Here is a 26,238-nt window from a genome sequence, read left to right on the forward strand (position 1 = left end):
TGATTAACAATTTTTTTTACATAAAACAAATAAAAACAAAAAATTTACGAAAAGGTACAACGAAAAATCGCAACTGTCTGCACTTGATTATACCTACTAACCCATATAAATTGCTTTTAAATAGAAGGCATATTTATTACCATATTGAAAAGTCAAATTCAAAAACTCACTATATAATCCATCTAACTCGCCTTGGGAATTATACCCGAACCGATTTTTCCGAACCGAACCGAACCGAGGTTTGGGCAAATCGGTTCGGGTTCGGTTATTTGATGAAAACCGATCGGAAGAGATATAAATTTGAGATCGGTTACCTCTTCGGTTCGGTTCGGTTCAGGGTAACCGAACGGTTACCCGAAAATCTTAACCTAATCATCAATCGTCGTTGAGCTGCCGTTATCGTCATCGCCGTTTTCACCTGTCTCGACAAAGAAGAAGATACACACATGTGTGTGTATAGATCTGAAGAAAATTAATTATAAAAAAATAGAATAAGAGGCTTTCTATTCATTTCAGTAAAACATATCCAACTTATTTGGGTTTTATTAACGAAATGGACCCAGTTTGGTTTGGGTTTTTATTAAAGAAGTGGCCCATTAGTTTTTTTTTTAACTATCCGAACCGATTTAACCGAATCATCCGAATTTAACCGATTTTTTACAAAAAATTGAAATGTTCGGTTAGTTTCGGTAACAAAATTAATAATCCGAAAACCCGAAAACCGAACCGAACCGAACCGTTCTACATTTCGGTTATTTTCGGCACAGTTTTGAAATTCTGTAAATACCCGATTTCGGAACTACCCGACCCGAACCGAACCGTTCTACCCGAATTCGCAGGGCTACATCTAACTGTTGGAAAAAAACTCTAGATATTTTTATTAAATTATTATATTTAAAATTAACTAAAAGTTATAAATAAGATTCATCATTCCAAAAATCTTTTGTTAAATCAAGAATTATAGGAATTTCTTTACTTTTAAAAGAATGAATCCTAGAGAATAATTTAGAAAGCTATATAAACCATTGAGATTGAACCTTTATATTATTTTGTGTCATGGCAAAAAAATGAAAACAGTTCAAACAGACAAATATATATATATTTCAAAAGATATAAATATTCGAATAAAACCAACTGTACAATGAACAGTTGCAAATTTACAAAAAAAAAACCGTTAAAATGAAGAATCGCAAATTTTGTAAAACACACAATTTAAATTTTTTACAGATTTTTTTGGTATGATTATCCAAAATGTACGATTGAAAAACACAATTTTTGGTGGCATTTATTTGGATTGCTATTATATATAGATTGAGAACTCCTAATAGCCCTTGTTAAAAAAAAAAGCTTTATTTAATCATAACTTGACTGTTCTTAATGAAAAGCTAAAACAGATATAATCTATATTTTTGTGATTAAAAAGAATAACTAAAAATGATGTAAGTTTTATTATTCGTCCCAAGTCCGAAAACATAAACCAAAAAAAATGAGATCCTAACAAAATCAAAATATTGTTATCGATCCTTTCTTATCAAGGCTTGGTCGAGGTCCCCAGATATTTTTTGCCGTGATAAATATATATATATATATATATATATTTATCCATAATTATTAATATATATATCAATATAAAAAGTAATGAAAGTATTCAAAAGTTAGTATATTATCCAAATAAAATTCTCAAATCCAATCTTATAATATTATAATTATTTTTAGGCCTTATGAATTTAAAACACATAAACGTAAAAAATTATTAGAAGTCTTGCGTATCATATAACATTTTATATAAAAATGAAAATTTCATTTGATCAAATTTTGTATTTAATGAGAGATTACAAATATTAATAGCTTTCTAGATAAAAATAGAAACTCGATTTTTATAAAATAAAAGTAAACGTCCTGTTTTACCAAAAAATACAGAAAACAGAGTTTTTTCAAGGAAACGAAATATATGTACTGCAATTTAGGAAAATTGGTATAGCCACTAAAAAAATTCGTGGCAACTAAAATATTTTAATGAACTTTAGTATAATTTTACCAAGTTCTTTAGTATAATTTCGTGGCAACTAAACTTGTTTCCAAAGTCTAATTAGGTCGACTAAAACCCTACATTTGGAACCCTATAAGTAAAATAGTTTCGATATTCAGCATCTTTGGAACACTACGCCATGGCCAGACCTGCGACGACAGACACTGAAATCACGCGTCTACAAGAACAGATCCAGCAGTTGGCAAAGGCGGTGGAAGCTCTCGCCCTGCAACGTGAGCATGAACATAATCTTCCTGTGCACGTCAATGTACAGCCACAAGAAGAATCTGATATTGGAGACAATCCTTTCGCTATCATTGACCAGCAGGACGATTTGCAGTGGGAGCAGGGGTTAAAGCTTGGACTTCCGGAGTTTCATGGGCGACAATCAGGTAAAGAACTTGTTGACTGGATCTTCTCGGTCGAAGAGACTCTTAAGTCCAAAGGCATACCTTTGGACCGATGTGTTCCTATCATTACAAGGCTATTTCGCGGCAAAGCGGCAGCTTGGTGGAAGGAACTACAAACGTCGCGCGCACGTTCGGGTAAACCTAAAATCTTGTCATGGGAAAGTTTGAAGAAGAGGATGCGTAAGATGTTCTCACCAGTCATCTCTGATCAAGTGATGTTCCAATGCTTGTATGACTTGCGACAAGGATGGAGATCAGTAGAAGAATATTCCACTGAGTTTTTTTCGCTTTTGAGGCATCTTAATCTGCAGGATTCAGACCAACAAGTGGTGGCACGTTTCATTGGCGGCTTGCGGAAACAGAAGATGCGACACACTCTTAGCTTGTTCAACCCTCTCACTATTTATGAAGCACATCAAAAAGCACTCACCTTGGAAGCTCAAGCTAAGGAAACTTTTTGGTGGGATACATCAAAGGTCGTTATTGCATTTGTGTGGGCAATATGCATAAAGTAGTAACCGAAGTATATCCATTGGTTTTTGTTCCTTTTAGGTCGATTTGGATCCCTATTTTTATAGGTTCTGTTTCAGCTTTCATTATTTAGCACCTTCAAATTTTATAAATCAGGAGTTTTCTCGAAAACTTGACTCTATATTAATTCTCCGTTACTGCTGCGCCACTTATATGTAGAGCTTTTGTTATGATAAGATCATTTGGGTAGAGAACTTGCCCAAGTAGGTTTGTAATTTGTGGCATACTCTGTTACGCACTATATTCATCTATACTTGTTTTGAAGATGCACTGCATGTGTATCTGTGGTCACTGTTCTTTTCTTGTTTATTGTGTTAAAATCATAGCATTTTCCTATGTCTTTTCTTGAATTATTATGTTCATTTGTTCCCACACCTTAGCTGCATATCTAAGGTGTTGGTTCATGCAAAGTCCTTTTCTTTTTGCAGATTATATCTTAAAGGGTGCTTAATTTAAGCAGCTCGTTCCTAACCAGTCGATGATGTAGGTGTTACTCGGTTACTCGTTTAAGCATCTCGCTTAGTTGTTATTTTGTTCTTATTGTGTAGGTGTTACTCGTTTGGAGGCATAATGATGTAACCCCTTTTGTAACTGGTACCATGTTCAAATGGTTTAAGTAATGAAAATGAAGGTTTGTTATAAACAAAACAAAAAAAGACCAGTCGATGATGGTTGAAGCAGACTTGATATATCATTGCCACAGAGTTTATTAGACTTTGATAATATTATAAAATAGATAGGAAATGTTTGGACATCTACAAACAAACTTCTGAGACTCTGACTTGGCCACATTCTTACAGGAATTTTTTGTTCGAGGCTTCCATATGAGTGCTTCTACGTGATCTGTTTCTTTCTTATGCTCTTGTGCTTATTATTCTTTCCTCTGATATAATTGTTCCTATCTTTTTTTTTTTTTTTCTAGCACCGCTTGTTCAGAGTTCTATAAATGTATATCAATTCTGCGTAAACTTGTGCTGATAGAAGCGAGGCCCACGCAAGTAGTGGGAGTGAGCTATATATATGACAGTATCTTCAAAAGAGCCATTTACATTCACTCCGATGTTTCACCATATTATAAGAAAACATATTTTTATTATCAAACAAGCATTTCAAGATTTTGGAAGTCAAATAACTCAAATAAGTAGAAAGCCTATAAAATATTAGTTTGAAGTCGAAAAGCATACATGATCCCTGATTTTAGATCAGTCAGTTACTCAATTCATCTTCAATAAGTACTATGCCGCGGAATCCACTTGAGTGGAGAAAAGAGAAGCCGAGATAATGGTGAAACCCTTGACACAGATTTCAACTCTTTGATCATCTTCTTTTTATTTTCAAGACTGCAAGGTTCTATGCTGATTGCAGCTCTTTTTAAATACTTGGAGTTGGCAAATATGTAACTTACAACTTCTTTCTCTCCTTCTCGTCCTCTGTATCCTTTCCACTCAAACATCTCGAGATGGGTTGACAAACATCCCGGTACAGAACTTGGTGGGATGAACGAGAGTGGAAAATCTCCATCTAACTGTGTGAAGCAACAACAAGATATATATGTAACTAACAAATTTACTTCAATTTGAATTTGTTAATTAGTCAACCAAAACTATATATACATGAACCTGGTCAATGAGAAGAACTTTTAGTTGAGGAGAATTTTGAAGAAAACACATAAATGGTTGCAACCAGTCCAACTGATATAAAAATATTGTGCACTCTATAAGTTGGGCGAAGTTAATAGCGTGACAACACACAACCTGCGATGAACATATATTCCAACAAATAAGTCAACGTTGAAAATGTGGTCTTAAATTCAATAAAAGTGAGGTTGAAAAAGCACTGCCTACCGTTTCAATGCTCAAAAGCATGACGAGACTCTTGACCGAGGAAAGAGATTTCATAAAGTTGTCAGTAGGATAACATAAAACGGTGATAGTTGCCCTGTCAAGCCGAGGCTTGTTCTCAATCAAGCAAGAGTTTCCCGAATAATCTTTCAGGTAGATTTCTCCTAAAGTTTCAGCATCTATAACCAAAGATCCCCCCATGTTTCCTTTTGTTTCTAGTTTTACGTAAGTATAACATAAGGTCTTTAGAGAAGGCACTTTAACCCTGAAATTTTCCAGGGTGTCATTGTCATGTCGTTCCACATTTAAATTCTGAAGAGCATGACAACCTGATAAAAACCTAACAAGAGAATCTTCGTCTTTGTAGACTACAGAGTCAAGAAAAAGATTTATTAAGGCTGGGAGGCACACCGGGGAAGGAACATCCAAGAGAATCTTGTCGGAAATTGTAAGGCCAACAAGTGTCTCACATACGTAAAGGCTCTCAGGCAAGATGATAGGCACTGACAACCAGCTGAGTTTGAAGTATAGCTGTTTCACCTTGAGCTCAACTGAATAAGCAATCCACTTTATGATATCAGCATCAACATCAACGGGACATCCTGGACCTAGTTCTATAATTAATCTTTGTAATAAAGGGGCCTTATGGAGTTGCAATGACTCATCAAGAAACAACCAAATGCTTTCTTTCTTTTTCCCAGGAACTTGTTTATAGTCACTATCTATGTACTCCAGTTCTGGTAGCATCGTCCAGATAGACCGCCATCGCTTTGACAAAATCATCGTAGACACGGCCTCTGTCGTAGGGAGTAACAACAATATACTAACGAGCAAATCGTCGGATAACGAACTGATCCTGTCTTCAATTCTCCCTTTCTCACTCTTTACGAATGGTTTTGCACTGTGTATTGTATTGACTTTTGTCCCAGCCATATTAAGCAAAAGCCGACGACCTAACAACATATGTTTCTTCTCAATGAAGCTAACTAAAGTTTATAGGGTTCGAGTTTTATATAAACTCTCTACCCTTCCATTTTTTAAGTTAAGAATCCTTTTTTTGTTTCTTGTTCCTAAATTTTCCATATTCCTTATCCCAAAAATATAGCAAGTTGAATTTTTTGGTGGAGCATTTTTGGAAAGAGTGCCGGTGGTTATTAACTATGTAAAGAAAAATAAGAGCTTTTTTTGTAATTTTTAATTACCACAAAAAATTAATAACTCATCTTCATAGTTCTGGAAACATCTTAAAACTTTTTGAGATACTTTAGATTTTGTATCATGCTTGTGTATTATTAATGACTGCAACACCTGCAGCATGATGCTTGTGTCATCCGATCATATTTTCGCTTGTAAAATTCACGTTTGGTTACTGAAAAGCCGTTTTCGTTTCCTTCTTGGCTTGTGATTTGTGTGAGAAACTTGGTACGTACGTGCGAATGAAGTCATAAACCGGCTATGTATGGGAATTAATGATTTCATACGAGAAATTAATAACACCTTTTTTTAAGTATAAAACAAATACGTAGTTCATAAATCTTGAAATCAAATAGAATTCTAATAAATAAAAAAAGATCATTTTTGACGTCGAATGGATTAAGCGTAGAAGAGAAGCTTAGATGATAGTGAAGCCCTAGGCATAGATTCTAACTCTCTCCTCATCTTGTTCTTTCTTATATCTTTGCGACGACCACGGGGTTCAATGGAGATGAAAGCTCTTTTTAAACACTTAGAGCTGGCAAGTATGTATTTCAGAATTTCTTTCTCTGCGTTTTGTCCTCCATAGCCGTGCCACCGAAAGATCTCGAGATGGGTTGACAAACATTCTGGAACAGAAACCGGTGGGTGGAATGAAAGTGGGAAATCCGAGTTTGTCTATGAAACAACATCAAAAGATAATATCTAAGTACTGTGCAATTATACATCACGTTTAACTAGTTCAGTTTAGATGTTTATTAGTCCATTAATAAAAAAAGAAATCAGTGGGGTAATTAAACCTTGTCGACGATGCGAAAATCTCGTAGTATAAGAGGAGATTTTTGAAGAAACCACATAAATGGTTGCAACCAATCTACTTTATATGGTGCGATAAAAACTACAATCGTCAAGTCCAAGCCCGGAGAAGTAACCTGCAACGAACATATATAATCAAAACGTTGGTTTTTTTCTTTCTTTTTTTTTTAGCATAACAATTATATCAGTAGTACGTACCGTTTCAATCTTGAAAAGTATCTTCAACTTGATATACATGAGTTGTGAATACATGCGTTGTGATAGGACCGGCCAAAGAGACCGCCATCGTTTCGACAAAACCATAGTAGACACTGCTTCTTTTGTCTCGAGAAGCGACAATATCTCTGCGAGCACATCGTCAGGTAATTCGCTAATCCTGTCTTCTTTAATCATCTGACTCTTACTTTTGATGAATCCTTGTGCACTTGTGTGTATTGATTTGTGTCCTAATATCTTTGTCTCAGTTGAAGAAACCTACAACAACTAGAGCTGTATATGTTAAACAGAATGCAATTAGGTTAAGATTGTTTTCAATAAAAAAATCATCTTTGTTTTGGTTTCGTTTTTTTTTATAAAAGAGATTATTTTCCCTTTTTTAATTTTAAGTTTCTTTTTATTTTAAATAAAGAATTTTTTTTCTGCATTATACATTATTCTTCAGAATAATTGGCAAATATCCTCCCCTTCGTAAAAGAAAGAAAAATAACAAAATTAAAAAAGAGAAAAACTCTCTCTCTCGTATCTACGAAGATCGATTTCTAAGTTTTGTGATTTGGTTTTTTGCTTCGGTTTTGATTGGCTTTCGATGAGGGTGGATCTCTTCTTGAGATTCTTTGTGGTTGATTATGTTTTGCTGGGTCAGGATCTTGTGGATCTAAGAGGGAGTTATCGGATTCTTGGGTTTCAATTTTTGGGATTTTATTCTTTTCTTTTGGATTCATGGAGTGAGCAATTGGGGTCTTTTTCATTTTCTGTCTGGGTTCACTATGGCGATGATCTCGGATGCATCGATTTGATTTCGTTTCCTTTTCTTTGGGGTGCGAGGGCGCTGATTCAGGGACTCAGAGGACTTGACTCGAGGTTTCTCTCGGATATTTTATTTTCAGATTATGGCTTATCATGGGCACTAATTCAGGGTCGAGATTATAGAGATCTCAGATGCGACGCTCGCGGGATAGTGATTTTTTCCCTTGAGGCTCCGGATTTATGTGACTTGGTGTTTTGGTCTTCCGTGTTGGACTATAAATTCTCCTCACGGTCTGTCTTTCTATCTTATCCTCCACTTTTGTTTCGAGCTTGTCTCCTGAGATTTCATTGTGGTTCTTTCCCGTGTTATAAAGTTCTTTTTCTTTCCATCGGTTTTTTGTTTCTCTCTTGGGTTCCGACGCGAGTCATGTCACAGAGTGGTTTGTTGCTTCAGGGTACGGCGGGGAGCTCTTCGGGGTCTGGGACTAAGCTGAAGATCAAGGTTCCACGCTTTGATAATACGGCTTTAATTGAGGGTTATGCTAAAACCTTGATTGGTAGATGCATGAATCCAGCTGTGCAAGATATGAAAGCTTTGTTGTTTATGCTTCCTCGGATATGGAAGATGGAGGAGAGAGTGGTTGGGGCTGATCTCGGTTTGGGGCGCTTTCAGTTTGATTTTGACCAAGAGGATGACATTCAGGAGGTTTTGAAGATGGAACCCTACCATTTTGACCATTGGATGCTTTCTTTGGTCAGATGGGAGCCGGTGGTGGATTCGAGATATCCTTGTCTCATCAAATTTTGGGTCCGTGTGATGGGTGTCCCTCTGCACTTCTGGGCAGATGAAACCTTTCGTACCATTGGAGCAGATCTGGGTGAGGTTGAGGAGGTCGATTTGGATAATGGCCGGGTGAAGGTCTTGCTGAATGGTTTCAAGTCTCTGATTTTTGAAGCTACTGTTGAGTTTCATAGTGGCGAGGAGACAACAATCTCTCTGAGATATGAGCGTCTGTATGGGTTCTGTCGGCGATGTAATAGTTTCTGTCATGATACAAGCCGCTGTCCGTTGTTTGGTGACAAGGGGAAGCAGCGTCTTGACGATAGTCTTCCTCCTCGACCAGAGGACAAGCTCCAGAGTTATAAGGGTGCAATGGTTAATGGTGGGGCTAATGGAACTGGTTCGGGGTTGAGTGGTGTTGGTTCAGGGGCGTCTCATCAAAGTTCTGCTCATGGGACTGGGCGTGGTGTAGGGCATCAGGCAGGTCATTATCGGGCTAATCAGAGTTCTGGCAGCAAGTGGAGGAAGACTAAAAAGAGTTCTCATGTGGATGAGAAGTTTGTGACGAAGGATACATCTGCGGTTCCTGTTCCTGTTCCCATTTCCCAGGTTGCTGTCTTAGGGAATGGTATAGCTCATTCTAGTTCTAGTGATGTGGAAATCAGTCTTTCTGCTAATGAACAGAAGATGCTTGATGATCTTATGGGTCCTCAAGGGGAGGTGGCTGTGGTTACGGGTGGTCAACCTGCTGTGTCGGGTTCGGCTATTGTGCAGGGGGCTGAAAAAAGGGTGTGCAAGGCTTTGTTTCCCAGTGTACCAGTCTCAGGTTCTATGGAACTGTCACAGCAAGAGGTTCTTTTTTCTGAGGATCTAGGGAACCTGTTGGGGCAGGAGTTTCAAACCACGGATCATACTTTGGGCTTTATGGACACTATTATGGAGGAACAAGGTATGGCATCAAAGGGGTCTCCCCAAGAAGACAATTATCTAACGGATGAGGGGGGTGCTGATGAGGGTCAGGATGGGGTGGTCCTCTCTGATCACGTTTCGAGTGAGGAGGTTAGTGATGTTGCTGTAGATGCTTCTGTGGTTACGACACAGGGTGGAGCAGCTGGGGGAATTGTGCCTACTTCACAGGCCAGATTGGTGAAACAAAAGGGTGTTCTACCAGGTGCTAGTACCAAAAAACGGAATATGGTTTCTCTTACCTCTCCGCGCAAGAAGGTTGTCGCCAAAGGTGGTGGACCGAATGGGAAATTTGGTTCTCATCAAGGAGGAAAGCCTCCAAATCATTCAGTTAATTGATGAGTGTAGTAAGTCAAGGGCAGCAAGGTGGTGAGCCAGTCTTGGTCTGGGTTTCTTTGTGTTTTTTGTTTTCTTCTCTTTTGTCTCCTTCGAATAAGACACCAACGGTTGATCTGTATGGTTGTATTTTCTTCACACTTTGGTTTTTATTGGCTTTTTTGCTTTGTACTCTTTGGGCTTGTGCCCGATGTCTATCTACTTTACAAGTAATAATAAACCCTTGTTCGCCTTTCCTTTGGTTCATTGTCCCTTTTACATTTTTGCTTCAGTGTTGGATTACGTATGGATGCTACAAACGATTGGGTGTGGTGTTTTTGTGGTTATTGGTCCTTGGGCCTTTGTTGGGCCTGTTAATTTCTTTCTTAACAATACATGGAAATTATATGTGTGGTACAACCTCTAGCGGTCGGGTATTAGTTGGTATCCTTGGGCCTTATATTACATATGTTGAAAATATCTCCTACAAATACCTTCATAGTTTTCTGGGTTGTATGTTTTCCACCTCTTTTTCGGTTATGTTTCTAATGTGTCTCGGTGTGTTTTATTCTGATCTCTTTTTCCCTAGGGTGGGAGGAGGTCTCAGTGGGTATCTTTGCCCCCTCCAGCTGCAATTTTTTCCATGAATATAGTCAGTTGGAATTGTCAAGGCCTGGGTAACAAGGCTACAATTGGAAATCACCGGGATCTATGGAACAAACATCGGCCAGATTTTTTATTTCTCATGGAAACAAAACAACCGTATTTTGTTTTGGAAAAATTTGTTGGTCATTTTGGATATAAGAATTTAAAAACTGTTGAACCTATTGGCTGTAGTGGTGGTATGGCTCTTTTTTTCAATCAAGCTGATCTTCAGGTCACGATTTTGTTTGAGTCTAATAGGCTAAGACATTGAAGCGGTTTTTAAAGGTCGGATAATTCACTTAACTTTCATCTATGGTGATCCCGTTCCTAAGAATCGGGATTTGGTTTGGGAACGTTTAATACGACTTAGTACTACTCGATCTTCCCCTTGGTTTGTGGTTGGAGATTTTAATGAACTGAGAGGAAACAATGAAAAACGTGGTGGGAAGTTACGCCATCCTTCCTCTTTCCTTTCCTTTAATGGAATGATCCAGGATTGTGGTTTTTTGGAATTTCCCTATCTTGGTGATTGTTTGTCTTGGAGGGGTTGGCGGGATAAAAAACCAATACGATGTCGGTTGGATAGGGCTTTAGGGAACGAGGATTGGCATGATTTATTCCCGGACACAGTGACTGAATATTTGCCGATGATAGCTTCAGATCATAAACCTCTTTTGGTTAATATTGGTGCCAAGCGGTTGCGGGGGAAGCGGAGCTTTATGTTTGACCGTCGCTGGATTGGTAAGCCGGGGTTGATGGATGCGATTACTTCGGGCTGGGATAGGGACTTGGCCCCGGGAGCAAACTATTTTGTGGACAAAATAGTGAATTGCCGAAGGGCAATCTCCCAGTGGCGCAAATCCCAAGTTCCTTTCGGTAGGGAAACCATTGAGGATTTAAAACGACAATTAGAAGTGGCTCTGGCGGATGATTCCATTCCTCCCTCTGCAATCTCGGATTTACAAAATCGGTTACGCCAGGCCTATGGGGATGAAGAAATCTACTGGTATCAAAAAAGCCGGAATAAATGGATGCGTTTGGGGGATAAAAATTCAAAATATTTTCATGCCCAAACAAAGCAGAGACGTGCTCGTAACCAGATTACTGGTTTGTTTTCTAAGGATGATATCTGGTCGACTGAGGATGCAGATATTTGTAACACGGCGGTATCGTATTTTGAGGATTTGTTTACTTCAACAAATCTGGCCAACTTCGAGGAGATTTTAAGGGAGATCAATCCGGTTATTACAGATGAGGAGAATGAGCGGCTCGTAGGTCCTGCAACGGAGGCTGAGGTGAAGTCAGCTTTGTTTATGATGCACCCAGATAAGGCCCCTGGTCCGGACGGGATGACAGCTTTGTTTTACCAAAAAGCATGGAGTATAGTTAAACTGGACCTTGTGGGTTTGGTTAATAGGTTTTTTGTGGAGGGGATTTTTGACAAGGATCTGAATCGCACACATATTTGTCTTATTCCAAAGGTTGCTAAGCCAACTAGGATGGCCGAATTGCGTCCGATTAGCCTTTGTAACGTGGGGTATAAAATTATTTCAAAAATTATGTGTCAGCGGCTTAAGAAGGTTTTACCTGGTCTTATTTCTGAGACCCAATCGGCTTTTGTTCCTGGTCGGTTGATATCGGATAATATCCTTATTGCTCAAGAAATGTTTCACGCCTTACGCACCAATCCGTCTTGTAAAGGAAAGTTTATGGCAATAAAAACGGACATGAGTAAGTCATACGATAGGGTTGAGTGGGACTTTGTGGCGGCTTTATTACACAAAATGGGGTTTGCAGAGATGTGGGTGTCATGGATAATGTTTTGTGTCACTTCGGTTGAGTATAGGGTTCTTCTTAATGGCCAGCCAAATGGCTTGATTATTCCACATAGGGGGCCCCGGCAGGGTGACCCTTTATCTCCTTATTTGTTCATTTTATGTACAGAAGTTTTAATTGCAAATATTCGGAAGGCAGAAAGGGACAAGCTCATTACAGGGATAAAGGTGGCAAATAAATGCCCACCTATTACACATTTGTTGTTTGCAGATGATAGTCTGTTTTTTTGTAAGGCAAATAGAGAGCAATGCCGGGTTATTTTGGATATCCTAAAACAATATGAATCTGCTTCGGGCCAACAAATAAATTTTTCAAAGTCATCGGTCCAGTTTGGCCACAAAATTGATGACACTTTAAAATCGGAATTGCATGATGTCCTTGGGATCACAACTTTGGGAGGAATGGGTTCCTATCTAGGTTTACCAGAAAGTTTGGGTGGGGCAAAAACCAAAGTCTTTTCTTTTGTTCGCGAACGGCTTCAGGGTCGAACGAATGGTTGGACGGCAAATTTGTTTTCAAAAGGTGGGAAAGAAGTAATGATTAAATCGGTTGCTACTGCGGTGCCAACTTTTGTGATGTCTTATTTTCGGTTGCCAAAAACAATAACATCAAAACTTACTAGTGCAGTGGCAAATTTTTGGTGGAGCACTAATGGTCAAACAGGGGGCATGCATTGGCTTGCCTGGGAAAAATTATGTGTTAGCAAACAGCTGGGTGGACTCGGTTTTCGAAATGTGGATGATTTTAATTCGGCCCTTTTGGCCAAGCAGCTATGGCGGCTTATTGATGCTCCGGACTCACTGTTTGCCAGGGTCTTCAAAAGTCGGTATTATAGGAATACACATCCGTTGGATCCAATTAGGTCTTACTCCCCATCCTACGGGTGGAGGAGTATCTGTTCCGCTCGCTCTCTGGTTAATAAAGGACTCATTAAACGGGTTGGCTCCGGGGACACCATTTCCATATGGTCTGATCCTTGGGTGCCAGCTCAATTCCCGAGACCAGCTTTAAGTAAGGGCCTGGTAAAGGACCTTTCTCTTCAAATGAATCAATTAATTGATTGTCGGACAAATACTTGGTGTATGGACATGCTCCAGGAGCATTTTGATCCATCCGATGTGGCTTTGATCCAGGCTATCCCATTAGGAGGAAACCAGAGGGATGACCCTTATGGTTGGCATTTCACGAAAACAGGACGGTACACTGTTAAATCGGGTTATCACACTGCACGGCTTGATGTAAATCGGACTTTTCTGGCTCGTGGCTCTGGTCCGGAGATTACACCTCTCCTTGCTGGTGTTTGGAGAGCTCACTATCCTCCTAAAATTCAACACTTTATGTGGCAGGTTTTATCTGGTTGTATTTCAGTTTCGGCAAACTTGGGACGACGTGGTATTGCTTGTGATATAGGGTGTGTACGCTGTGGAGCTGATGAGGAAACAGTTAATCATGCCATCTTTACTTGTCCTCCTGCCCGTCAGGTTTGGGCTTTAGCCCATGTGCCGGTGGGCCCGATTTCCTTTCCAACGGATTCGGTGTATGCGAATGTGGATCACTTCTTAGGGCAGCAGAATCTTGGGGCTCATGTTGCGGCTTTTCCTTGGCTAATGTGGTATATTTGGAAAGCACGGAATGCACGTGTTTTTGAAAATATTGTGGAGCAACCGGAGGATATTGTTAGGGTTGCAGAAGGTGAAGCTACAGGGTGGCAGCAGGCTCAGGCAGAGGAGGATTTAGATATCTATCACCCTATCCCTGTAGGTCTATCTGTAAGGGCGGATACTACTTCCCTTCCAACAGTTTTTTCGGGTCACCGCTGTTTCATAGATGGTTCATGGAAAGCAGAAGACCAATTTGCAGGTGCCGGCTGGTGTTGTACCTCGCTCCAAGCTGTGTCTCCGTTGATGGGCGCTAGGACCTTCCGACAAAGTCTATCTCCTTTACATGCTGAAGCTGAAGCTTTCCTTTGGGCGATGCGCTGCATGATCGGTCATGATTTCAGAGACGTGGCTTTCTATACAGACTGCTCAGATTTGGTGAAGATGGTGTCTTCTCCTTCCGACTGGCCAGCATTCTCGACGTATCTGGACGACATCAAGATTGATAGGGAAGAATTTACATCTTTTTCTTTATCTTTTATTTCAAGAAAAGCTAATATTAGAGCGGATTCTTTGGCACGCCAAGCGCGTACCTCCCCGTATCATGTTTTGTTTGTAAACAATTTTCCCCCTAATTGGTTCGTTTGAGCTGATTCTTTTGTTGACAAAAAAAAAAAAAAAAAAAAAAATTGGCAAAATAGCCGAAGACTAATCAGTTTTTATTTGTATTTTTTACATTTTTCAATATTTGAAATTAAAAAATATATCACACAACACAAGTCGAAGAAAAAAAAACAGAATAACCCCAAAATTACCACAAACTAAGATATTTTGGAAAAACTCGTATCACTCCACAAGAAACTCATCCATGGCGATTCTTAGTTACATCTCAGCGACATCAACAACACCACCGGTTCCTCAAGATCAATCACCCAATCCTCGTCTACCAACCAAAATCATTCTACCCAACAAGAAACCTGAGAAATGGTCCACCGGCGTTTCTCCCGGAGAGTACGGTGGTCCTCCGACTACCACCAAGCTCCGCAAGTACTGGGGAGGAGAAAAAGAAGATCCCATTACTTCCACTGATTTGATCTGGAACAGAGATTTTATGGATCAGATGAAGAAACTGTTCGATGACCCCGATGATGATTCTTCTCTCGACCCATCTCCTTCAAAGGTTCCATCTTTATGCTTCTGTGATTTGCTTACAAATTTGAATCAAAGACTTAATTTTGTCTTGTGATATGCAAACAGGAAGATTCTTCTGGGTTTCTGAGCTTTAGCAGAGTTATGAATCTTGACAGGTTCTCTCTTCTTTAAAACTCATAAAAATCTCAACTTTATTTTCTTGTAGTTTGAATTTGATTAAAAATGGTTGCTTTGTTGTTGTTGTCGTTATCTGTGAAAAAAAAACAGTATGGATGTTGATTTAAGCAAAGAGCTTGCATCGTCTTCTAAATCCTTTCTGAAAGATCGACGTGAGACTTCCAATTCAGAAGCTAAAAAACAGATGGTGAGATTATTTGATTATTATCATTTTGCCAATTTGACGAAGCCGCATTGTTTAGTTGTTGTTGTCTCTACTCTTTGTTTCAATGTCAATTAGAGTAAGGCTATTGCGTCTCCTAAATGGAAACTGGCACCAACACGTCGCGAGCAAGACAAATGGGATAGAGCAACTAAGGCTGCAACTGGTGGCAGTGTAAGTTTATCTTTGCAGACCAACTGAATGATCATTTCTCATTGGAAACATTGATCAGAATTGAAAAACATAGACCTTGATTGATCACTTTTGTTCATTGACTTGATTAGTTTCAGACCAACTGAATGATCGATCATTTTTCATTAGGAACATTGATCAGAATATTGAGAAACATAGACCTTGGTTCTTGATTCCTTTCTTTCAAATTCTGTTTTGTGCGACAGGATGTGATGTTTAGGGAGTTGAGGCGGCCACGTGGTGACCCAGAAGTACAGGCTGCTAAAGACAGGGAACAGTATTTCAAGGTACCTTCTTTTATTAGCTAAAGCTAGCTAATCATTTAACGGTTTGTGATCTCATGAAAGGCATTACCTTTTGAGGCGTTCAGTTCTTACTAGTCTCTTGACTTTTGGATTGTTTTCTGCAGCTTAAAAAGAAGATACAGGTTCTCACATTGGGTATTGGTGGTGTAGGTTTAGTCTCAGCTTACATCTCATACACTCCGGAGATAGCACTTAGGTTTGTCTTCTCCTGCAAAGAACATCAAAACCTCTGTCAAGAATTGTAAAATCAGCTGATTGCATTTTATTTGGTTTCTTGTTTTAAAATTCTGTTACAGTTTTGGTGCTGGTTTGATGGGTTCACTTGCGTATATGAGGATGCTTGGTAACTCTGTAGATGCCATGGCAGATGGAGCCAGAGGAGTTGTCAAGTACTACTTCTACTTGTTTATATTCAAATTCCTTTTGGTTATCTATATTAATGCCACTCACTCACTTATCTCTGTTCTTTTCACTGAATTGATTTGATAGAGGTGCAGCTAACCAGCCACGGTTACTAGTCCCCGTTGTGTTGGTTATGATATTCAATAGATGGAACGCGTAAGTGTCTCTCTCTCTTGTGCATTTGTAGTATGTCTTCCATCAAGATCAACTTGATTACATCAAATCGTATTTACGTGCTACTTCATGTATATGCAGAATACTTGTTCCCGAGTATGGATTCATGCATTTGGAGTTGATCCCAATGTTGGTTGGGTTCTTTACTTACAAAATTGCTACGTTCTTTCAAGCTATAGAAGAAGCCATCTCCATTACTACTCAGAAAACCGAACCAATCTCTCCAGACACAGAGGTCAGTGATATGTAAGGTTAAAGTCAGCGTTGTAAGAAATGTAATCTAGACGCAAAAAGGTATTTAATGTAATAAAAACTAATAACTTTAAAAACTCATTCATAGAAGCAAATCACCAAGATAATTAAGAACATAGTACATAGAAAGCAAATGCAGAAAGAGTAAAACATATAGATAGTTAAATTGAAATTATGAAAATTTCAGACCAAACCGGGTCCGGTGTTGGTTCGAGTGTATTCTTCGTTGAGTCTGCCTTCGTAAACGTAACCTAGCTTCTCGCAACACTTCTTAATCTCTTTGACACCATTCTCGGAGCATGCATCATCGGAAACAACAATGGTCGTTTCGTTTTCTCCCGCTTTGTATTTGGCAATCGCTTGATGATTCGGAACAGCAATCTTCACGACCCTGTCGTCTCCAGAAGTAGTGCAAGAAATTACTCTAGCTTCCATTTTCTTGGTTTTTTTTTTTCTGTCGGTTTAATTATTACTCTGCGTTAGTATATGAACAAGAAAGAGGTTAAGATGACTTATATAGAGAACAATCATGTGAATGTTAATGGTAGAACCACGAAACATGTATGCATGTAGAAACTGTAAATGGACCACCATATTTGGTCTTTGTTTGAATAATAAAGTTGAATCCAAGAAACTGCTTCATTTTGCATGACTTATGATTACTTATCTGTCTATAAAGCCAATACCACAACAGAATAATGTCAAGTATATATTTTACCTTAGGCAACTAGAGAAAAGAATATAAAATCGAACTTTTTGTATGGATCATTTATCTGTTCTCATGAGAGTGTATACATATTTATAGCTTAAAAATTTATTTAATTTCTCTGTACAAACTTATTAAAACTAGATTATATTGTATAAAGTTAGACTTGTTTAAATATAATCATAACATAACTTTGATTTATGGATTGCTACTTGTATTATTAATAGATTGGATTTTTATATATGTTAGGTGTCAAACTGTCAAACATATATTCTCTATGTTATATGTTAGATTTTCTTTATTTAAGTTTAAGCTATAAATATGTAAATACTCATGAATACAAAATGAAAAAGAAAAAAATGCTTGGATTCTACTTTATATATTGTTCTTTAGTCTTATCAATATCTAGCTTATTAGGTAGGCAGCCATTCTATTATGCTTAAGAAAAAATGATATTATTTAAAAATTGAAGGAGAAAATGTAGTATATGATTTGCAATGTCTATCACCATTAATATATTAAAAACAAAATCAAAACTGAAAAGAAAATAAATAAATTTCAGCTATCATCGTGTCACAATAGCATTGTGGCCAAAGAAGAAACGGGGATCCGGTTCATGTCCCTGGAAAGTAAACACATTCTGAGACCATTCTACGACTCCCCAAACCATTCCGTCTGTTCGTCTCTCACACAAAATCTCTGCACACCAAATCTCGGTTTTAAGGCCAAAGTCCACCGTCTTCTTCCACCAAACTGTTACTCTCCTTCCTTTTCTGCTAGAGTTTGCCACCGAGATCAGATGATGAGACGACATTTCTTCGAGTCCCGCAACGCTAGTCCACGACCAAGAGTTTAATTTAACTCAGAGAAAAGTAGTGTCCCATGGCCTCTATCTACCTTTGTTTTGCACCATTCGTTTTTCCCTATCGCTAACACGCAAAAATTACTGTAAAAGCCACGCTCAAGGGCACGGTTATACAGACTTCTGGCACAAGCCAAATTAGCTCGAACCAATCTTAAATCAGACGACATGAAACCTACTCGTTTCAGCGGGCGGAAACCTAGCTCCCAAGTTTGATTCATTGGGTCGTAAACTTCTTTCCATACTTCGGTGAACTGGTACTTCTCGCTGCAGCCTCCGCGTACATAGATCTTACCGTCAACGACATCAGCGCACGCTGCTTTTCGACCTACACACATTTTGGGGAGTCGACGCCATTGGTGGGAGTTACAATCGAGAAGATACACTCTCCTGCTTCTCTTTCCCTGTGAGACACTTCCGCCGATTATGTAAATATGGCAACCAATTGAGACAACAGCTGAGAAACTGGGATATTGGCCGTAAGGAAACGGAGGGGCTGGTATCAACTTGTGTTCTGATGAAAGTATGTACCATCTAGGGCTAGGGTTGTCTTTCATTTTTAAACAGACACAAAGGCACTCCTCGGTGTTTCCGATGCGTGATCGTGCGGCATAGAGGTCAGCCGTAGCCACGAGTGATCTAAAACTTTTGGAGACGAGAGACAATATTGGATGATGGGTTCTCGACACACGAGCGAGACAGTTGAGCACAATGTCGTACGGTAACAAAGAAAACGACGTCGGAGATGATTTCCTCGTCTTTCTTTCTTCTTTCTTCAACCATGGTTCTCTCATCTCTTCAACGATGATTTCCTCGTGTTTATCATGCCTTAGTCTGAGCTTTTAACCTAAATTAATTAAAGAAATGTCTTCTTTATAAATGTCTTCTTTCTTTTTCTTTAGTCTGGAAAAATTCTACAACTAATTTTTGGAAAATTTTATTTATGAATGTCTAAGACCTTTTTGTCTTATTTTTTAATACTTAATATATTTTCTAATTACGTATATATAGAAACAAATCAAATAAACTAAAACTTGATCAAATTATATATTTACTAAGGTATAAGATAACTATGTAAAATTTTAAATTGTATTTTTTTTTATATACCGGATTTAGAGTTTACACATTCGATTTTAAAATACAATATCACTGTACATTACATTATAATGAAATTAGATTTTAATTCTATGCACTCAATCGCAATGAGTAACATTTTTATTTTTCATATCAAAAAATATGTGCAGTATAACTTTTTACAATTTTTCATACAAATATATGATTTTGTAAAGAAAAGTTTGATCTTATAGTTAAATTTTGACAAAACAAAAATATATATATCTATAATATAGTTTATCAAAATTGTCACATTGCTTTACTTGTTTATAGGGAAAATCACATTTTAAACTTTCAAAGTGTCACTGGATAGTACTTTAAACCTTGAAAGAATTCCACTAACACTATAAACCTTTAAAATGATTTTACTAACACTTTAAACCTTTAAAATGATTTAACTAACACTTTAGACCTTAAAACTAACTTTCATTTTTGTACCGCCATAAATATAGCGGAACAATAATATCCATCAACGCAAAATAGTTAAACTATGTTGGTTTAATTTAAATTCTAATTATTTTTAGTTTTTATAAATAAATAAAGAGAAAAAAAAATTGTGTTCATCTTCATTGTAGACAAAAATTTTACAATGTTACTCTTCACATTATTAATCCTTTTGATATATGCATCTCCACTGATTCAAATCGATTGACTTCTTATTGGAAACTAATGAATCTTCTAATAAATTGTCATCTTAAATTTTACATTTGTCAAATGTTTTAACCTTACCTCTGATTCTTCATTTTTTTTTTGCTTTGATGTATTTTTATATTTTTATCAATCGTAATAAATAATTAAATTAAATTTATTAAACAAGTATTTAATTCAAACCAGCATAGTTTAACTATTTCACGTTGACGGATATTACATTCCATCATCTTTCATGGCGGTGCAAATAGAAAACTTAGTTTTAAGGTTTAAAGTGTTAGTGAAATCATTTTAAAGGTTTATAGTGTTAGTGAAAAATACCTCAAGGTTTAAAGTGCTACTCAATGACACTTTGAGGGTTTAAAATGTGATTTTCTCCTTGTTTATATAAAGGTGAGCATCTACATTTTATTTTAATAATTAACGGTATAATTTCTTTAGTTGTAATATTATATTAATTAATTTTATGATTTCCTTAATTCTTTTTCTTATATACATATAATAATTATCTTCTTATATTTATTGAAATTGTTTAAATGTTTAATTTATTGTAATTCTATTTTTTTAAACTGACACATGTCCCGATCACGTGAGTTATTAACTTTGAAAATCGAATTTTATATAACAAGGCTAGGTTTGGCATGCATGTATATATAAAATCTTATATTGAGTTTTACTGAAACTATTTGAATTTTTTACATTGTATTCTGCATATTGATTGATACTTTATGTAGTAAAAACCATATTTCTAGTTCTGACCTATTTAAAAAAAAAATATAATTAAACACTCAATAATATTTAATTGCAACAAACCAACTATCCCTGGACATTTTATCTGAACCTGAATCTCGAATTAAATGTAAAAATGCATCTTAAGGTAGGTATTCAAATCCAATAACTTGAGCATTTAAGAGCGCATGTTAAACCATTGTGCACTCTTAAATGCATCTCTCTCTTAATGTGAAACGTTAAATATTAGTTTATAAAAAAAAAATTAATTTTTTTTTGTTCATGGTTTGTTTGAGTTCGGGTATACCCACCCAAACCGGTAGTATAAAAACCCGAACGGATTCTATATGTCTAAACCCGAATGCCTAAGGCTAAAACAACAATAACCAACATATACAGCAGAAGACATATTAAACCAACTCCAATATATCACAATAAAATAACAACTATAACCAATGTAATTCAGCAACCTAACAAACTTATAACAAGGTTCTAATAATAACACATAACCGAGACCCAGATCATCCTCCTCCACATCGTCATGATTACACGTCACACTTTACCAGCACTACAACAAACATGAGAGGCGTGAATATTAACACAAATACTCGGTGAAACGATCTTTCGATCTACTAAGCTATATACAAAAGCAATTAAAGGGTGCAAATGGTTGCACGGTTGAAGAGATTGAACATGTTGAAAAAAATTATTCAACCAATTTTCACCATTTGCATTGTAAAGGTTGGAAAAAACTATTCAGCCCATTCAACCCAAAAAGTTGAAAAAAAAAACTAATCCTACAGGAAAAATCTTCAACTTGTTCAACCACTATTTTAGAGATGAATGAGTTGAATATTATTCAACCCAATTTTATTCAATCCATTTTTTCAATTTTGTGCATCTATTTGCAGCCAAAATAATTTATAAAGCACCAACAGAAAAACAACTAAACAAAAAGCAAATCTGCGTCGACACACAACTGGTGTCAATCGACGCAATTTTAGTTATTATTAGCATCATTTTGTAAGTTAATTATTATGTTACTATAGGTGACCTCGATCCAGTTTTAGTGACATTTCTAATAATATATTGTAGTTATATAAAAACATTAATGAGAAATTTTGTAAAGATATTCCGAAGTTGTTTATTTTGAAAACTAACTCATGTCTTGGGATTTAGATTTTTTTCTAAAAAAAATTGAAATTATCAAAAACTCATAAATAAGTCAATATATATCCTCTATATATTAATAGGGAGACATTTCTGAAAAATCATGCTGATGTGTCGTCGCCAAAGAGTTCGAGACACCATTTAGCTTATCACGCTCATTAATTAGTTAATTTTAATTATATATTTCATTAAAAAATTAAAACAGTTTGTTATTTTCCAAATTTAATAACAAGCCCCTCTTTTCATAACATACTTTTATAAACATTTCAAAACTAATATATAAAAGAATCTGATATATAATTTAATATACTTTTATAACATATTTTTATAAACATTTCACAGCAGTTTTAACAAAAAAGGCTTGGACTTATTTACAGGTAATGCCATTATAACTAGATTCGGACCCGCACATACGTGCAGGGTTAATTTCAAAAACTAAGTTTTCTATATAATTTATATATGAAGTTATTTTTGTAAATGTAAATATTTTATCAACATTCAATAGCCGAACTCTACCAATTTTGTATTTGATTTGTTTTTAATTCGGTTTAGACAAAAGAATGATCATATTTGTTTCCGATAACATTAAAAAAAATTAAGAAAAAGGTGGTATATCATTTTGGGACAGTAAATGGGTCACATCTCTTATATGTAGAGTTTTTATTAAGGGGAACCAAGAAAAATAAAGTCAATTTAGCATTATGGGAGTTTGAAATATAGAGAATCGAAAGAAAAATAAAGAGGAGTACAAAGTTAAGTATATTGAACAAACTCATGTTTTCAAATTTAGAATTTTGGTTATCGATTGGAAGTACCAAAAAATATCATAAAATAAGTCAAACATATACTCGAGTTTTATTCCAAAAGATCTTCTAAGCCAAATTTAGGTTTGCTATTTTCATGTAAACTTTAAATCTCTTTATAAAAAAGTTCTAACTTTGATTTAGTTTGATATTAAAAATATCACAATATAGTCTTTGTACATACAATGTTAATTATGTAAATTCAACAAATCCTGAAAATGTATCATTCTTATAATCTTACACGATATTCATCAAACATTTTAAGTAAGAAAATCAAAAATGGCAAATTGTCAAATAAAGTTATATCCTAATGTAGAATTGAGGAAAGATCAGTCATGGCTAGACCTTGGAAAAATACCCGGATCAAAAAATCCGATCCGAACCTGATCCAAAAAACCCGACCTGAATCCGTATCCAAAATTTTAAAATACTCGGACGGATTCTAAATTTTTAAATCCAAAAATCCAAAACCGAACCCGATCTGAACCCGAATCCAAACGGGTACCCGAATATATCTACAATATTATTATATAGTAATAATATATTAGTAATACTTATAATTTAAATAATGTAATTGTCTAAAATATTCAGATTTTTGAATATTTTATATTTTTGATTATTTAAACTATTTTTTTAGTAAATTTGGATAAAAATACTCTAAATCTTTAGACATATTGGGTATTTTTGAATAATTTAGACAAATTTAGATACTAAAATTTGGAGTTTTGAGACCTTAGGATAATCTGAATTCGAATTCAAAATATCCGATCCAAACCCAACCCGAATCCAAAGTCTAGAAATACCCAAACTGATCCTATACCTCTAAACCGAAAACCCAAAATACCCGGAATGAAAAATCAGGGATATATTACTTATTTATGTTAACTAATAATAGTGAACGCAAATTCCTAACAAGCTGATAAATAAAAAAAACGTTCCCAGGCCCGATTCCCCATGCTAGACGAAAGAAGTATGGCCCGTTTGAAAAACCACCCACTTTCTATTCCTAAAAGAGGTAATATTCAGCGGTCCATAAGCAAAACATGAGGCAATCTTTCGGTCCATTCCACTCCTCCGGCGACAAAGCCCTACCAGAACCATCTTCCGGCGTTAACCACTGCCGCAGCCCATCTCCAATCACTGGTATCATGCTTTTCTCTACTCTTTAAACTCTTGTGTAACCTTACTTAACATGTGTAACCCTTCCATCTTGTTTCTGAAAAATCTCATAAAGTGTGAGTAACCCTATCCGTTAAACCCACGACGTGTAACTGTAACCATGGAAAAGAAAATACCTTACCACCTCAAAGGTAAAGGCCGTATCACTATGACCACTGGATGGTGATTCTCCAGCGCTGGGAACCAGTTATCTCTGACACTTTCCCCTCTCTGATACCTTTCTGGGTGGAGGTACAGGTCCTCCCAAAACACTACTGGCAAGAGGAAATTCTTAGATCTATTGGAGACGAGCTGGGAGAGACCCTGGATACTGACATTACCAGTTCAGTGATAAAGTTGAAAGTCATGATTAATGGATTATAGCCCACCATGAAGGAGACCATAGTGGAGTTTCCGGATGGGAGTGAAACTTTGATTACCCTATCGTACAAGAATCTCAAAAACCACTGTCTCCACTATCATTGACTGACTCATGAGAAAAAACACTGCCCGGGCCTGTAACACCCGCGAACCGATTTCTGGTTATTGGGAAGGGGTGTCGATCGACACCAAGGGGAGTGTCGATCGACACCATCATTTTTTTTGGTTTGACCGGGTTTGTTGAATTGCCGTTTTGGTTTGGTTTGGTTCAATTGAAGTTCCTAACCGACGTATATAAGGGAAAAGTCGTCCTAGGGTCGTGGATTAGAGTGTTTGGTCGCCGTTTGCAGAAGAAAAGAGAGAAAAGAGAGAGTTTGTGTTCTTGAGAGATTTTGGCTTGTTCTTAGCTGTTTTGGTGAGATCTGTTCCTGTGGAGTGGAGATCTTGTGCTAGGAACAAAGGAGAAGGCTTCTAAGGGTTGGATTCGTCGTTGCTGAGTCAGAATCTTCCTGCAAAAGAGGTGAGGGCATGACCATGGCTTATCTAAGCCTGAGAATCCTTTGTTTGCTTGATTTGTTGTGTTTTGTGGTGTTGTTCTTGCTTATGGTGGTTTTGTTATGGTTATTATAGGTTCCTGAAGCTTTTGGGTGAGTTTGGGACGGATTGGAGATGATTGGAAACGGAGATTCGACGATCGGCTTCGAGCAGAACGTGTCTACGGGGTCGGTGTCGATCGACACCAAGTGGGGGTCGGTCGACACCATGTTTGGGCCAGTGTATATTGACACCTCTCTGGTGTCGGTCGACACCAACTTGCTTGATTCGTGATTTCATGGTTTGTTGTGTTTGTTTGTTGTTTGTTAAACATTGGAATCTCAGTTGCTTGTGTGTATAGCCCAGTAGATGGGAGAATTGTCTCACTAAGTATTTGTGATAATACTTACTCATCTCAATTGTTGTTTGTGGTGTGCAGGTTTTTGACGTGGAATCATGGCGATGAGGAGGAGGATGATCTAGGGTCTCCTTTGTGTGTTGTTAGTTATGTTATTGATGTTGGAACCATTTTAGAGTTTTGCTAGGTTGCTGGATAGAATGATCATGGATGTTATATACTTGAGATGATTATTGTTATAAGTTTCCGTTGTGCTTGTTATTGGATGTTGGTTTATTATTGGTATTGTAGTTGATTAGTAATGTGTGGGTTGTTGGTTTAATTAGGTAGTATGGGATGCTTAATTAAATGTTATTATTATTAAAAAAACGGATCGGGTCGTTTCAATTTGGTATCAGAGCCTTTACGGTTCTAGGATGGTTAAGTGGATAGTTAGAGCGGTTAGGAATTTAATTGGGAGAATTATTTTCCTTTTTGCTTGATGCATGGTGTTGTGTGATGGAATTAATTATGAGTAGTTAGTCAATTTGCATGTGGTATGGAGTCCTAGTATCATCCTCTTTGAGCCTTTAATGAGATTCCACGGTAAGATGTGTATTTGTGTGCGGTTTTGAATGGTGTACTTAGCTTTTTGTTCTGGGTAGTGCAGATGGTTAAGGGTGGAGCTGTTGCTGGTCGTGGACGCGGACGTGGTCAGGGACGCGGTCGTGGTCGTGGTAGGGGCAGAGTCCCAACAGTGAGTGAGTCTGTTGAGCAGAGTATAACAGCTGAGGGTGTCGGTGAGTCGCAGGACTTCCAGGAGGGGACCATGAGTGTGGCCGGGTGGTGATACTGATAGGACCGTAGGCGCTGAGGGGGTCGGTGCGGACGGTGCCAGTGCCCGAGTGGCCGGTGGTGCTAGGGTTCCGGGTGTGGGAATCCCAGCAGGTGGGGCCCCTGTGGGAGGTGTGGACCTGGCGGGCTTGTTGACACAGCTGTTGGAGCGGATACCG

The 26,238-nt window shown here is 37.3% G+C and overlaps 3 protein-coding genes and 3 pseudogenes across 6 annotated transcripts; 2 read left to right on the plus strand and 4 right to left on the minus strand.

Annotated features, from left to right (window-relative positions):
* Nucleotides 1-4,195: 4,195 nt before the first annotated feature.
* On the minus strand, nucleotides 4,196-5,744 carry LOC104789138 (putative F-box/FBD/LRR-repeat protein At1g22000 pseudogene; annotated as a pseudogene).
* Nucleotides 5,745-6,404: 660 nt separating this feature from the next.
* On the minus strand, nucleotides 6,405-7,214 carry LOC104789139 (putative F-box/FBD/LRR-repeat protein At1g22000). The gene is made up of 3 exons (XM_087512277.1): nucleotides 7,020-7,214; nucleotides 6,806-6,937; nucleotides 6,405-6,683 (listed from the first exon to the last, which is right to left on the minus strand). Exons 1-3 carry the CDS (start codon nucleotides 7,212-7,214, stop codon nucleotides 6,405-6,407), a joined length of 606 nt encoding a protein of 201 aa, XP_087368403.1.
* A 216-nt stretch (nucleotides 7,215-7,430) lies between these two features.
* LOC104786526 (uncharacterized) lies at nucleotides 7,431-10,103 on the plus strand. Of its 3 annotated transcripts, none has more exons than XM_010511949.3 (2): nucleotides 7,442-8,078; nucleotides 8,242-10,103. In XM_010511949.3, the coding sequence occupies exon 2, from the start codon at nucleotides 8,353-8,355 to the stop codon at nucleotides 9,871-9,873; it is 1,521 nt and encodes a 506-aa protein (XP_010510251.1). In that variant the 5' UTR covers nucleotides 7,442-8,078; nucleotides 8,242-8,352; the 3' UTR covers nucleotides 9,874-10,103. The 3 variants fall into 3 exon arrangements, with proteins under 3 accessions (XP_087306025.1, XP_010510251.1, XP_010510252.1); XM_010511950.3 differs by having other exon boundaries at nucleotides 7,464-8,078; nucleotides 8,224-10,103; XM_087449899.1 differs by having other exon boundaries at nucleotides 7,431-10,103.
* A 4,471-nt stretch (nucleotides 10,104-14,574) lies between these two features.
* On the plus strand, nucleotides 14,575-16,865 carry LOC104786527 (protein CONSERVED ONLY IN THE GREEN LINEAGE 160, chloroplastic). Its single transcript, XM_010511951.2, has 9 exons — nucleotides 14,575-15,108; nucleotides 15,186-15,235; nucleotides 15,348-15,444; nucleotides 15,538-15,633; nucleotides 15,858-15,938; nucleotides 16,061-16,152; nucleotides 16,253-16,345; nucleotides 16,446-16,514; nucleotides 16,614-16,865. The coding sequence occupies exons 1-9, from the start codon at nucleotides 14,797-14,799 to the stop codon at nucleotides 16,780-16,782; spliced, it is 1,059 nt and encodes a 352-aa protein (XP_010510253.1). The 5' UTR covers nucleotides 14,575-14,796; the 3' UTR covers nucleotides 16,783-16,865.
* LOC109133081 (oxysterol-binding protein-related protein 1B pseudogene) lies at nucleotides 16,815-17,331 on the minus strand (annotated as a pseudogene). Its single transcript, XR_015556687.1, has one exon. The product of XR_015556687.1 is annotated as an oxysterol-binding protein-related protein 1B pseudogene (transcript).
* A 1,011-nt stretch (nucleotides 17,332-18,342) lies between these two features.
* Nucleotides 18,343-19,146, minus strand: LOC147943562 (putative F-box/kelch-repeat protein At2g44030 pseudogene; annotated as a pseudogene).
* Nucleotides 19,147-26,238: the final 7,092 nt, after the last annotated feature.

The sequence above is a fragment of the Camelina sativa genome, chromosome 5, assembly GCF_030686135.1.
Source record: "Camelina sativa cultivar CO46 ecotype springtype chromosome 5, ASM3068613v1".
In the NCBI taxonomy this organism is placed as follows: domain Eukaryota; kingdom Viridiplantae; phylum Streptophyta; class Magnoliopsida; order Brassicales; family Brassicaceae; genus Camelina; species Camelina sativa.